The sequence below is a fragment of the Toxorhynchites rutilus genome, chromosome 3, assembly GCF_029784135.1.
Source record: "Toxorhynchites rutilus septentrionalis strain SRP chromosome 3, ASM2978413v1, whole genome shotgun sequence".
NCBI classification, from domain to species: Eukaryota; Metazoa; Arthropoda; class Insecta; order Diptera; family Culicidae; genus Toxorhynchites; species Toxorhynchites rutilus.
Window position 1 is genome coordinate 196,236,543 of NC_073746.1, and position 14,757 is coordinate 196,251,299.

The 14,757-nt window shown below is 37.9% G+C and overlaps 1 protein-coding gene across 5 annotated transcripts in view; it reads right to left on the reverse strand.

The window, feature by feature from the left end:
- Nucleotides 1-14,757, reverse strand: part of LOC129779526 (liprin-alpha-1) — a 458,998-nt gene that overhangs the window by 76,798 nt on the left and 367,443 nt on the right. For all 5 annotated transcript variants that reach the window (XR_008743689.1, XM_055787066.1, XM_055787064.1 and 2 more), the window contains exon 18: nt 10,101-10,217. Coding sequence is in view for 4 of the 5 variants with exons in the window: in XM_055787066.1 (XP_055643041.1) it covers nt 10,101-10,217 (117 nt within the window). In the remaining variant the exon portion in view is untranslated. The remainder of the gene's footprint in view (nt 1-10,100; nt 10,218-14,757) is intronic.

Here is a 14,757-nt window from a genome sequence, read left to right on the forward strand (position 1 = left end):
TTCATTCCCCTCTAGTTTGCCTTCCAAATTGCCATCGTAAACCACACCTTCTCTCGATTCAATCACACACAAAAAGCATACTTAAGCGATATTCTGGTGGTGAGACACATTCATTTTTCGTGAGGACATCGACAAGACAACATCGTTGCCTAACGTGCTGGAGGAGGTGGACGGCGAAGGATCGACACATACACGCGCAGAATTCTTTCTGTTTGGATGCCATTCAGCATCGAGAAAGTTCCGGAAAGATCTAATCATTGCTGGAAAATAATCTGCCAGTTCCTCTGGGAATTAAAAAATACATTCATGTGAAAGAGTTTATTTGAATGTTTTCTATCCATGTAACACTGTGACCAAATATGTTTCAATCAAGTACTATTAACAGGTGGTTATCGAATTAGCATTAACCACTGGTGGGCTTCCAGTATCGAGGAAAATGTGGAAATATCTAATCATTGCTGGAAAATAATCTGCCAGTTCCTCTGGGAATTTAAAAATACATTCATGTGAAAGAGTTTATTTAAATGTTTTCTATCCACGTAACACTGTGACCAAATATTTTTCAATCTAGTACTATTAACAGGTGGTTATCGAGTTAGTATTAACCACTGGTGGGCTTCCAGTATCGAGGAAAATGTGGAAATATCTAATCGTTACTGAAAATAATCTGCCAGTTCCTCTGGTAATTTAAAAATACATTCATTTGAAAGAGTTTATTTGAATGTTTTCTATCCATGTAACACTGTGAGCAAATATGTTTCAATCAAGTGCTATTAACAGATAGTTATCGAGTTAGCATTAACCACTGGTGGGCTTCCAGTATCGAGGAAAATGTGGAAATATCTAATCGTTACTGAAAATAATCTGCCAGTTCCTCTGGGAATTTAAAAATACATTCATGTGAAAGAGTTTATTTGAATGTTTTCTATCCATGTAACACTGTGACCAAATATCTTTCAAGCAGGTGCTATTAACAGATGGTTATCGAGTTAGCATTAACCACTGGTGGGCTTCCAGTATCGAGGAAAATGTGGAAATATCTAATCGTTACTGAAAATAATCTGCCAGTTCCTCTGGGAATTTAAAAATACATTCATGTGAAAGAGTTTATTTGAATGTTTTCTATCCATGTAACACTGTGACCAAATATGTTTCAATCAAGTACTATTAACAGGTGGTTATCGAATTAGCATTAACCACTGGTGGGCTTCCAGTATCGAGGAAAATGTGGAAATATCTAATCGTTACTGAAAATAATCTGCCAGTTCCTCTGGGAATTTAAAAATACATTTATGTGAAAGAATTTATTTGAATGTTTTCTATCCATGTAACACTGTGACCAAATATGTTTCAATCAAGTGCTATTAACAGATGGTTATCGAATTAGCATTAACCACTGGTGGGCTTCCAGTATCGAGGAAAATGTGGAAATATCTAATCGTTACTGAAAATAATCTGCCAGTTCCTCTGGGAATTTAAAAATACATTCATGTGAAAGAGTTTATTTGAATGTTTTCTATCCATGTAACACTGTGACCAAATATTTTTCAATCAAGTACTATTAACAGGTGGTTATCGAGTTAGTATTAATCACTGGTGGGCTTCCAGTATCGAGGAAAATGTGGAAATATCTAATCGTTGCTGGAAAATAATCTGCCAGTTCCCCTTGGACTTGAAAATTACATTCAAGCGAAAGAGTTTATTTTAATGTTTTCTATCCATAAAATATCCATATAATACATTTGGGTTTGTGATTTGTCAATCAAGTACAGTTAGCAGGTTAACTTCTGAAGATTATTCTTCAGAACAAGGTTTTTCGTATCCTATATTGGATGCATAAAACCTTGTGCCTCCAACGTAACGCTCTCGTTTTCGAAGTCCCCCAAATATTCATTTATTCATTCATTCAGAATGGATTTAGATTCAACTTCAAACAAATGATCTCTAAATCAACGATAGTCCTACGTCACCCTTGCGGTTATACCATAGATATAACCCACTTCCTGTTTTTAAGACGGGAAACACAACTGGAAAGACTACTTGATCTAGCGAAGCTGTGTAGAGTGGTGACGCTAAAGCTGAAGCACAGCGGCAGAAAACTATTGCTGGAATTCCATCTGGGCCAGGAACCGTTGAACGTTTCAACTTTTTTACGGACTTCCACACATCCGGAAAGGCTCCTTGATCCAGCGAAGCAGTGTATATGCGGGAGAATGGTGACGCCAAAGCTGAAGCACAGCGGCAGAAAACTATTGCTGGAATTCCAACCGTTGAACGTTTAAACTTTTTTACGGACTTCTCTACCAGCTGTGGAGTAACAACGAATGACCGCAAGTCTATTGGATATTCTGGAACGTTAGCAGCACCCCTCTCGGCTTCAGATGAGGTGGCTGCATCAGCGACAAACACTGTAGCAAAATGTTTAGAAAACAAATCACACGTTTCCGGGACAGACGACTACTCCGAACTACCCAAAAACATCTTAGATGGGATGTCTGTAGTTATAAGCTTCGAATTGACAAAATTCCAGAAACTCCTTGGATTCATACGTAAGTTTATCTGCACACGAAGATTTATAAAGAGAAGCGTTAAGGCTGCGGTATGCATTGCTCGCAAGTTGAGAGTTATGATTAGTTTCAACAGTTCGTCGACGTCGCAGTTTGCGTTGACAAGAATTTTTATTGCGCCGTAAGACGCGAAGAAGTGGAGTGCTCCATGCTGGTGACATCTTAGGTTTTTTGCGTGGAGTATTTGTTACGAGCCAGCTGCAAACGATTTCGCAAAAACGTGTCGCCATGCCATTAACGTCCTGGCCAAGGGCACTCCAACTGTAGCTACTCAAAAACTCATTAAATGCAGCGAAATCAATTTTAGCGTAATCCAGTGGCCGTTCGCTTTTGCTTAGAGCTTCAGCAGTCGACAGAGATCCACCTTTAGCCAATAAAGACAGCACTAACGGAGGATGGTGCAGATCCACTGCTAGCAGCGGCAAAACGGATTCGGAGATAGTTATGTTGATGTCGGCTGCGCAAAAAACCAGATCAAGTGTACGGCAATGGCAGAACAACAAACCGAAACTATCGCGCACAATAATCATAATTCCACGAAAATGAACGATTACACTACACCAGATTAGAACGATCCGAAGTCAAAACATGTAGCTTTAATAACGTGCGACAATTAATTCACGATAGGAACAACAAAAAACAGGAAGTGGGTTATATCTATGGTATAACCGCAAGGGTGACGTAGGACTATCGTTGATTTAGAGATCATTTGTTTGAAGTTGAATCTAAATCCATTCTGAATGAATGAATAAATGAATATTTGGGGGACTTCGAAAACGAGAGCGTTACGTTGGAGGCACAAGGTTTTATGCATCCAATATAGGATACGAAAAACCTTGTTCTGAAGAATAATCTTCAGAAGTTAACCTGCTAACTGTACTTGATTGACAAATCACAAACCCAAATGTATTATATGGATATTTTATGGATAGAAAACATTAAAATAAACTCTTTCGCTTGAATGTAATTTTCAAGTCCAAGGGGAACTGGCAGATTATTTTCCAGCAACGATTAGATATTTCCACATTTTCCTCGATACTGGAAGCCCACCAGTGATTAATACTAACTCGATAACCACCTGTTAATAGTACTTGATTGAAAAATATTTGGTCACAGTGTTACATGGATAGAAAACATTCAAATAAACTCTTTCACATGAATGTATTTTTAAATTCCCAGAGGAACTGGCAGATTATTTTCAGTAACGATTAGATATTTCCACATTTTCCTCGATACTGGAAGCCCACCAGTGGTTAATGCTAATTCGATAACCATCTGTTAATAGCACTTGATTGAAACATATTTGGTCACAGTGTTACATGGATAGAAAACATTCAAATAAATTCTTTCACATAAATGTATTTTTAAATTCCCAGAGGAACTGGCAGATTATTTTCAGTAACGATTAGATATTTCCACATTTTCCTCGATACTGGAAGCCCACCAGTGGTTAATGCTAATTCGATAACCACCTGTTAATAGTACTTGATTGAAACATATTTGGTCACAGTGTTACATGGATAGAAAACATTCAAATAAACTCTTTCACATGAATGTATTTTTAAATTCCCAGAGGAACTGGCAGATTATTTTCAGTAACGATTAGATATTTCCACATTTTCCTCGATACTGGAAGCCCACCAGTGGTTAATGCTAACTCGATAACCATCTGTTAATAGCACCTGCTTGAAAGATATTTGGTCACAGTGTTACATGGATAGAAAACATTCAAATAAACTCTTTCACATGAATGTATTTTTAAATTCCCAGAGGAACTGGCAGATTATTTTCAGTAACGATTAGATATTTCCACATTTTCCTCGATACTGGAAGCCCACCAGTGGTTAATGCTAACTCGATAACTATCTGTTAATAGCACTTGATTGAAACATATTTGCTCACAGTGTTACATGGATAGAAAACATTCAAATAAACTCTTTCAAATGAATGTATTTTTAAATTACCAGAGGAACTGGCAGATTATTTTCAGTAACGATTAGATATTTCCACATTTTCCTCGATACTGGAAGCCCACCAGTGGTTAATACTAACTCGATAACCACCTGTTAATAGTACTAGATTGAAAAATATTTGGTCACAGTGTTACGTGGATAGAAAACATTTAAATAAACTCTTTCACATGAATGTATTTTTAAATTCCCAGAGGAACTGGCAGATTATTTTCCAGCAATGATTAGATATTTCCACATTTTCCTCGATACTGGAAGCCCACCAGTGGTTAATGCTAATTCGATAACCACCTGTTAATAGTACTTGATTGAAACATATTTGGTCACAGTGTTACATGGATAGAAAACATTCAAATAAACTCTTTCACATGAATGTATTTTTTAATTCCCAGAGGAACTGGCAGATTATTTTCCAGCAATGATTAGATCTTTCCGGAACTTTCTCGATGCTGAATGGCATCCAAACAGAAAGAATTCTGCGCGTGTATGTGTCGATCCTTCGCCGTCCACCTCCTCCAGCACGTTAGGCAACGATGTTGTCTTGTCGATGTCCTCACGAAAAATGAATGTGTCTCACCACCAGAATATCGCTTAAGTATGCTTTTTGTGTGTGATTGAATCGAGAGAAGGTGTGGTTTACGATGGCAATTTGGAAGGCAAACTAGAGGGGAATGAACTCTCTGAGCTCGGAACTTTCGGCGACTGAGCAATAATCGATTGCGGGCGCATACAATATTGGATACGGAAATATCCTACTGATGGGGAAGAATAATCTTCTGAAGCTATCCTGTTAATTGCGATTGATTGAAAAACCACAAAACCAAATGTATTTGGTCACAGTGTTACATGGATAGAAAACATTCAAATAAATTCTTTCACATGAATGTATTTTTAAATTCCCAGAGGAACTGGCAGATTATTTTCAGTAACGATTAGATATTTCCACATTTTCCTCGATACTGGAAGCCAACCAGTGGTTAATGCTAACTCGATAACCATCTGTTAATAGCACTTGATTGAAACATATTTGATCACAGTGTTACATGGATAGAAAACATTCAAATAAACTCTTTCACATGAATGTATTTTTAAATTCCCAGAGGAACTGGCAGATTATTTTCAGTAACGATTAGATATTTCCACATTTTCCTCGATACTGGAAGCCCACCAGTGGTTAATGCTAATTCGATAACCACCTGTTAATAGTACTTGATTGAAACATATTTGGTCACAGTGTTACATGGATAGAAAACATTCAAATAAACTCTTTCACATGAATGTATTTTTAAATTCCCAGAGGAACTGGCAGATTATTTTCAGTAAAGATTAGATATTTCCACATTTTCCTCGATACTGGAAGCCCACCAGTGGTTAATGCTAATTCGATAACCATCTGTTAATAGCATTTGCTTGAAACATATTTGGTCACAGTGTTACATGGATAGAAAACATTCAAATAAACTCTTTCACATGAATGTATTTTTAAATTCCCAGAAGAACTGGCAGATTATTTTCAGTAACGATTAGATATTTCCACATTTTCCTCGATACTGGAAGCCCACCAGTGGTTAATGCTAATTCGATAACCATCTGTTAATAGCACTTGCTGGAAACATATTTGGTCACAGTGTTACATGGATAGAAAACATTCAAATAAACTCTTTCACATGAATGTATTTTTAAATTCCCAGAGGAACTGGCAGATTATTTTCAGTAACGATTAGATATTTCCACATTTTCCTCGATACTGGAAGCCCACCAGTGGTTAATACTAACTCGATAACCACCTGTTAATAGTACTTGATTGAAAAATATTTGGTCACAGTGTTACACGGATAGAAAACATTCAATGAAACTCTTTCACATGAATGTATTTTTAAATTCCCAGAGGAACTGGCAGATTATTTTCAGTAACGATTAGATATTTCCGCATTTTCCTCGATACTGGAAGCCCACCAGTGGATAATGCTAACTCGATAACCATCTGTTAATAGCACTTGATTGAAACATATTTGGTCACAGTGTTACACGGATAGAAAACATTAAAATAAACTCTTTCACATGAATGTATTTTTAAATTCCCAGAGGAACTGGCAGATTATTTTCAGTAACGATTAGATATTTCCACATTTTCCTCGATACTGGAAGCCCACCAGTGGTTAATGCTAATTCGATAACCATCTGTTAATAGCACTTGCTTGAAACATATTTGGTCACAGTGTTACATGGATAGAAAACATTCAAATAAACTCTTTCACATGAATGTATTTTTAAATTCCCAGAGGAACTGGCAGATTATTTTCAGTAACGATTAGATATTTCCACATTTTCCTCGATACTGGAAGCCCACCAGTGGTTAATGCTAACTCGATAACCATCTGTTAATATCACTTGATTGAAACATATTTGGTCACAGTGTTACATGGATAGAAAACATTCAAATAAACTCTTTCACATGAATGTATTTTTAAATTCCCAGATGAACTGGCAGATAATTTTCCGGATCTTTCTCGATGCTGAATGGCATCCAAACGGAAAGAATTCCGTGCGTGTATGTGTGTGTGTGTGTAGCGGCTGCTTCGAGATCTTCCCGGGGAACCGTTTGTGGCATCACTCTCCTCCTGATGGATTCCCTTCTGGCCTAAGCTGCACAAATAGGCTCTTGGTGACACCGTTCATCCGCGTTTTCATGATAAACGAAGAGCTTCACCACAACAGCGACAACATGCTCCAATCGCTGTTCAATTAGAACTGAGTGGATTTCCGAGCGGCGCTCGCTTATATACCGATTGGTGATTTCAATAGCCTGTTTTGAAAGCAATTTTAAGACTATTAAAACAAGTTTTTGGATCAAAAAGTAACAAGTATAGAACGCGTAGACATTTTATCTTTCGAATGAAGTGTTTATCATACCATTTCGTTCAGTTGTTCAGGAGCTATTAACGCTCAAAATCTCGGTCTCCGGCGTAACGCTTTCGTTTTCGAAACTTTGATTTTACACCCCGGTATAGAAATGAAAGACGTAGTCCTACGTCAAAAACAATGTTAAAAATGCTTTGTAAACAAACCACAGACGAACATAGCAGAGTTGCCAGATATCAAATAACTGGGACTACAACATTGTCGAATTATGTTTACCTCTATCTATAAAGATAAGAAAGTTATTTTTTTTATTTCATCGACAATTTTGGTCACCCTATTTTTGATAACATTAAAATGAGCCCTCTATTATATGTAACAACTTTGTCTGAGACAGTTTTTGTCTAGAGATTATTCTGTGAGACAGTGAGACAGTTATCTGTCGAGCTCTAAATGCTAATTTCCACTTAAATAGACCTACTGGACCATTGTGCATTGTTCAGCAGACCAGACAGCAGAGACAATTAATATGGTTATTGTTGTGTTATATATAGCACAACAGCCCGATATTTCTTGCAGAGCAGAGCAGTTGTATGTATGAATCGATCTTCGTTTCACCGTGGATCAATCTCCATCGCTGATGATCGTTGTGTGGACGTAGTTATTCTCTAACAACACAAAGATGGTCAATTGAGGGCCCTGAGTTTGAACTCATGATCGATCGCTTAGTAAGCGAACGCGCAATAAGTGTCTACGAAGACCCCGTAATGGTTTTTGAACGCTATCAATTTTCTGGATGTTTTGATGAGGATTTACGGGAGCTGAAATCTTCAAGCTGATTGACGATCATTATACGAAGAATTATGTTCCATTGGAACATTGTGTTGATGTATGTACAGACGGTGCAAAAGCTATGGTTGGAAAGATTACTGGTGTCGTTGTCAGTATTCAAGAAAAGGCGAGAATACTCAAAACGTTGTACGATAAAATGGAGAGTCAGTATTCCACGATACCTCTTTAGCTGACATTTTCGAGAAAATTAATGAACTAAGTGTTTCATTACAAGGCAGGGCGATTTCAGTGTTTGGTGTAAATGGGAAAAATCCGGCATTCAAAATAAAAATCAAGTTTTGGGCAGAATCCTTGAAAAAACGAAATTTGGTCAGCTTTCCATCCGAAATATCCTCGAAGATATCATCAGAAAATTTCCATCAATTTTTCGAGCCATAGCAAGATCGAAGAAACCATGACTGCATATTTTTATATATATGATTCTAACTAAATGAACTGTTTAGATGTAGTGGATAAAAATATCGGGAAGAAATAAAAAATCTATTTCCTTCAATTTTTTCAAAAATTGAGTGGACTGGCACAATTTTTTGCCAACTAAGTCGATAGCCAATCCATTCAACCTTATCAAACAGCTTTAATTTGATCGTGTCTGTATGATTTTTCAACAAAGAGATATTTTCATTTCAATGAACAATTTCCCCTTGAGTTTGTAGGTAAGGAGTAGGGTGACAGCGAAAATGGGCATGTCAAATTTCAAAAACCGACCATGTACACTTTGTTTATTGAGCCAGAAAAATGACCTATGCAAAATTTCAGCTCAATCGGACATGATTTATGAGTGCCTCAAAGCTCTCAATGTTTTGAACTTTTGATCCTCGAGAATCTCCCAAGGAAAGTAAAGGAAATTTAGAAAATAGATTTGTTTTCGATGCATAATGACTTTAAAGTGCATGAAATGTACATGGTCGGTTTTTGAAATTCGATGATGATTTTTTTTTCCATACATAATGGAACCCTAGTGAGGAGTGCATGGATATGTGGGAATGCCAATGTCTACGTTACGAATCGTACGTGCTGAGAGTCGCGTAGGATTTTGTACTTCTGATAATATTTGCGATTAAATGCACCTCTAATTTACTCCAAACTTTAAAAAAAATGGCTAGAAAAAACGACTGAACGTATCAATATGAAACGATTCACAGATGTTTAGGGAATATACTAGGCTAAAAGTTTGCCTGCAAACATTAGAACTTACTGCGATATTTGCAAAATTACAGTGGATTTTGTAAAGCATTAGAAAAATACTATTTTTGGCACTTTTTTGAAATCGATGCAGAAAATTTAAATCATATTTTTTTCGTCAAAGTAACAAACTATTCTCGTGCCAAATTTATTGGATTTTCAAAACTGCCGTTCGATTTGCGGCGCGATTGTTGTTTTTTGAATTATTTGTCATCATAGACGAAGGGGTAATTTTTCATTCAAACTGAAATATCTCTGTGTGAGAAGGCCCTACAGGAACCTTCTTGGAACCAAATGAAAGCTGGTTGATAAGATTATTTGAATTTGCTGTTGAGTTGCTTAGCTGAGTTGTGTTAATCCAGAATATTCTTGAAAAAACAAAGAAAAATCGATATTGTTGCCCACTACACCTACATACAGATAAAAATATGTACGTAAAATATTGTAATAGTTAAAAGTTGTAGCTCCAAAATGATGCGCATTCCATCAAATCAATATGCGTTAATTTTTCATGTCGAAAATCACTTAAAATTTCCGACTTCACAGTCTGTTCCTCTAATTTTTTTGTCGAGTGTATTTAAATATGAATCATTTTAGATGGAAGCGTAATAATGCTCTTACCGGGTACAGCTAGTATACTAAATTGGTAAATGATTTGACGGGAACTTACCTGTGTGCACTGTGTAGGAATTTGAAGCGCCAATGCTAATGAATTAGCATCAAAACTCTCATCTAAGGCTATCAATGCTCCGTGAACGCCTGATTCCAAAAGATTATTGCCGTATTCCTAAAATAAACAATAAAAAGAAGAATATTAGACATTGCAAGCGCGCACAGTACTGAAAGTTGAACTACGGTCAGATAATCAAGAAATGATGGTTCAGTGCATGATTCAAAAAGCTCCAAAAAACTGTGAAAAATAATAGTATATGTCAAGACATGACCGCATTGTTCGTGCAGGACCACGAAATTATCTTATTCAGTTCGCTTGTGTATCACAAAGGATATTGTTTTAGAATCTATTGATATTCTATAATTAGATCATAAGTAGAAAGTTTTTGTAAACTCGAGACATAACGACCGATGGTTTGCGTGGTTTGTGGAAGCAGTTTGAGATGTTTAATTGATGATTTATTCTTGTTCTCTTGAGAACAATACATAAAATGTGTGTCCTTATTACCAGTAAGTATCTCCTTCTTCTAGACACAGACGATATTAATTTGATTTATTGTTATTTGTTTCACTATCACCGTTATTAGTGCACTACATATCATTCCTCAATCGATAGTTGAAAGAGCCGGACGCTTATTGTTCGAGTCTCTGCTACAAATCGAAGCTAGCGAAGTTTTTTTTCCTCCTCCACTAAAATGCTTTTGGTATTTTTTTTTCATTGCCCGTTCGTGGCAAGGAACAGCGAAGAAGCAGCACCTCTCCGGCAACGACCGGCGATCTGTGCATTGGTTCCAGTGGCATCGATTTCATCAAAGATAAGTACAATATAACAACTTTTGCCGTCACGCTATTGTGTTTACTTCGTAGCGTGCGATGTTTTATAGCTTCCCGAATAAGGGCATTCAAAGAACACCGCAAGTTATTTTTTTTTCGAAGTTTTTTTTAAAGGTTTTTTTGTTTTGAGTTATTTTTTTGAGTTTAAGTTGATTTTAAGTCTAAGTTAGTTCTATGTTGAGTATTTGAGCGCGCGCGTGTGTCTGAGTTTATTTTTGTTTTTCATAGAGGTTGCATAGCTTCAATATACGTTCCCCCAAATACTTCCATTAGCCGTAGTCAACTTTGGAATCAACTGCGTCACGAATTTCGAATCGTTGACCGCCGAACACCTGTTTCATCACCGTACTATTGTGAAGTTTTGGACCGATTAAGTACCGCGATTAAGAACAAAAGGCCAGGTTTATTGACGAAACGAGTGTTCCTCATCCACGATAATGTGCGACCTCATTCTGCTCGCGTACCTCAAGAGCAATTGAAAAAATTCAAATGGACTGTGTTCGAGCATCCTCCTTACTCCCCGGACCTCCCCCTAGCGACTATCACTTATTCCCGGTGATGAAACAGGCGTTCGGCGATCAACGATTCACACTGAAGAAATTCGTGACGCAGTTACATCGTACTTAAAAAAGTTGGATGCTGCGCACTTCGCGTTCGGAATAGAAAAACGCTATGAAAAATGTCTCGAACGTTAAGGCAATTATGTAGAAAAATAGAAAATAAAACGTAGATTACGAAAATCACCTTGTTTTTTGTCCTAACTTTATTTTTCCGCGATTTCTAAGGCACTGAAACTTATATTTTGAACGACCCTCGTAGATTTTTTTTGTATAATACACGAAAATTACTCATACGTATAATATAGCGTGCAGTGTGTGAGCGCTATTTTGCTCGCTATTTACTGATACTAACGCGAGGACCTTTATAGTATACTTGATAAATGTCTAAGTTCGTTGGTTTGAGGTCACGATGGGTGGAAAATACACCGTCCATTGATGGTGTAACTACTTTGTTGCATCAGAAATCAAGTTTTCGTTCCTCTTTTTATGGACGTAAAATAAGATTGCGTACGCGAGTATAAAATAAGTGTCAGGAGGTTTGTGTTTGTGATTGGAAGTGTGGTTTTCAATCCACACAGTCAGTTGAATGAAGAGGCAGATTTGTATTCATTAGTCGTGTCAGTTAGTTCACCAGTCATCCTCGCTAGTCAACGCTAGTCAATTCATTTTCTAGTCAAGTCACTGTTTGTTGTCGAATCAGTTCTAATCGAAGCGAAGCTGCTGAGAGTAGACTCGGTCTTCCTTTTTCACCTTCGAAGATTTCGGGCCCTGATCCACACACTTCGAGGAATATTCAAAGCTTGAAATACAGCTGAAACAATTGGTTAAAGAAAAAAACGCGGTTACTGGCACAATTTCATTGAAGATCTTTCTCGTGAAACCTCAATATGCACCTTGTGGAGGGTAGCTCGCAACATGCGTAACCACTCATCTACCAACGAGAGTGAAGAGCTTGAGCTTGAGTGGGTAGACTGTACAATTCGTAGTTGCTCTCCGTGATTGACCTGAACCAATCAAATTGCATAAAGAACACACAGAATGACGCTTAGGACTAGCAAATCATTCTCGTTGTGCAATTTTCGGTGATTCGAGCCGTTAGGATTATTGTCAATGGTCAATAACGACGCCGACTACGTCCTTACAGTCACCAGGGGAAGGGAAGGAATGTTAACATAATAATCGCCGCCCGAAGGCTAGAAGGGTCGCCTCTATAGCGTGGTTTCCTAGCGATTGCCATAGAAGGGATAATTGTTAGCTGGGGAAAGGTAATAATCAGGATTCACTGAGGTAAGTGATGTGATTATGTTAACGTTAACTATTGGCTACTCTACAAAACGAAAATCCTAAAATCTCGTGTTACGACTCAAGGCAGAAATTATTGTTAGGTATCCTATGAATGAAAACCTGTAAAATTATTGGATTGACTGTCTATTCAATTACTTAACGCATATACTTTTCTTTCAATCTCGACGGCGGATTGTTATCTTTGGGATATCTAAGGAACTTCTATATTATATTATTTATCGCACATACTTTTCATAGAAATAACTCTCCGCGTTATCTTTAGGATACCTGAGAAGGCAACCGAGAGATCTCCATATTCTATTATTTATCGTGCTCCCGTGGCCGAGTGGTTAGCGTCAAACCTAACATGCCGGGGATTCGGGTTCGATTCCCGTTCTGGTCGGGGGAATTTTTCGTCAGAGAAATTTCCTCCGACATGCACTGTAGTCACGCGTATTCTAGAGCTTGCCACTTAGAATGCATTCAAGGCGAGTTATTCGGCATAGAAATCCCAACTAAGTACTAATAAAAATGACGTTGAGACGGCAAAATTCCTCTAGAAACGCTAGTGCCATTCAAGAAAAAGATTTATTTGTCGCACGCGCTCTGTACCTAAATCCCATCGCTATGACAGTGTGTTATATTTGGGAAACCTTGCCGAGATAAATCTATATATTCTATTAATTATAATGAAAAGTACCATTGAAAAAATTCTCCGGGTTATTTTTGAGAAACCTGAGAAGGTAATAGAGAAAAATTCATATATTCTATTAATTATCGCTCCTACTTTCTATCGCGAATGGCTAGAGTTACCTTTGGGGTCCCTAAAATCAACTGAGGCGATATATAGGGTTAGGGAAAAAGAAATGTCGTATTCCTGATCGAAATTTGACGCTCCTTATTTGCAAAAAACTCAGACGGCCAGTTCTCGCAAGCCTCTTTTGAGGCCAACTTAGTATCACCAAGAGCGTTTTGCATGGACTTGAAGAAATGGGAATCACTTGGAGCCAGGTCCGGACTACAGGTGGGTGCAATAGGACATCCCATCCGAGCCCCCGTAGCTTCTGGCGGGTCATTAAAGATGTGTGAGGCTGAACGTTGTCCTGGTGGAAAACAACATCATTCCTATGGCCGCTTCAAACGGTCAAGCTGCTCACAGTAGACAACCAAGTTGAGGGTTGGCCATAGTTGAGCAGTTCATAGTGGATGATTCCCTTCCAATCCCACCAAACACACAGCAAAACCTTCCTTGCCGTCAATCCTGGTTTGGCGATGGTTTGGGCCGGCTCACTGCGCTTCGACCACGACTTTTTTCGCTTTAGGTTGTCGTACGTCATCCACTTTTCATCACCAGTCACCATCTTCTTCAAAAATGGGTCGAGTTCGTTCCGTTTCAGCAGTGCATCGCAGGCGTTGATTCGGTCTAAAAGTTTTTTTTTTGCGTCAACTCGTGTGGCACCCATACATCCAGATTTCTTTGAAATCCAATCTTCTGCAAATGGCCTATACCCAGATCCTGGCCAATCGAGCTAGTGCTCACATGTCGGTCTACTTGGATGGTTTCAACGATTTTATCGGTTTTCACGACGATTGGCCTACCAGTACGGGGTGTATCTTCGACAGCCACTACACCAGAACGAAATCGATCAAACCAACGTTGTGCTGTGCGAATCGTTACAGTATCGGGTCCATAAACTACACGATTTTTTTCGGTCGCCTTCGTTGCAGTTTTACCTCGCAGGTAGTAAAAACGTAATATATGGCGAATTTCTTGCTTGGTGGACTCCATCTTGAGACTGAAAAAGACAATCTCAACACTGTCAAAACGACACTTGTAGCACAGATTGTCGCCTTTAAGGGGGTATTCTAGTCTAGAAATCTGAAAAAATCGAAATTTTTTTTTACCATATTTCTGTAGTTTAGGCATTCAAGAATATACTCTAGAAAGGACTTATCGAAAATCCTATTATTTACCTA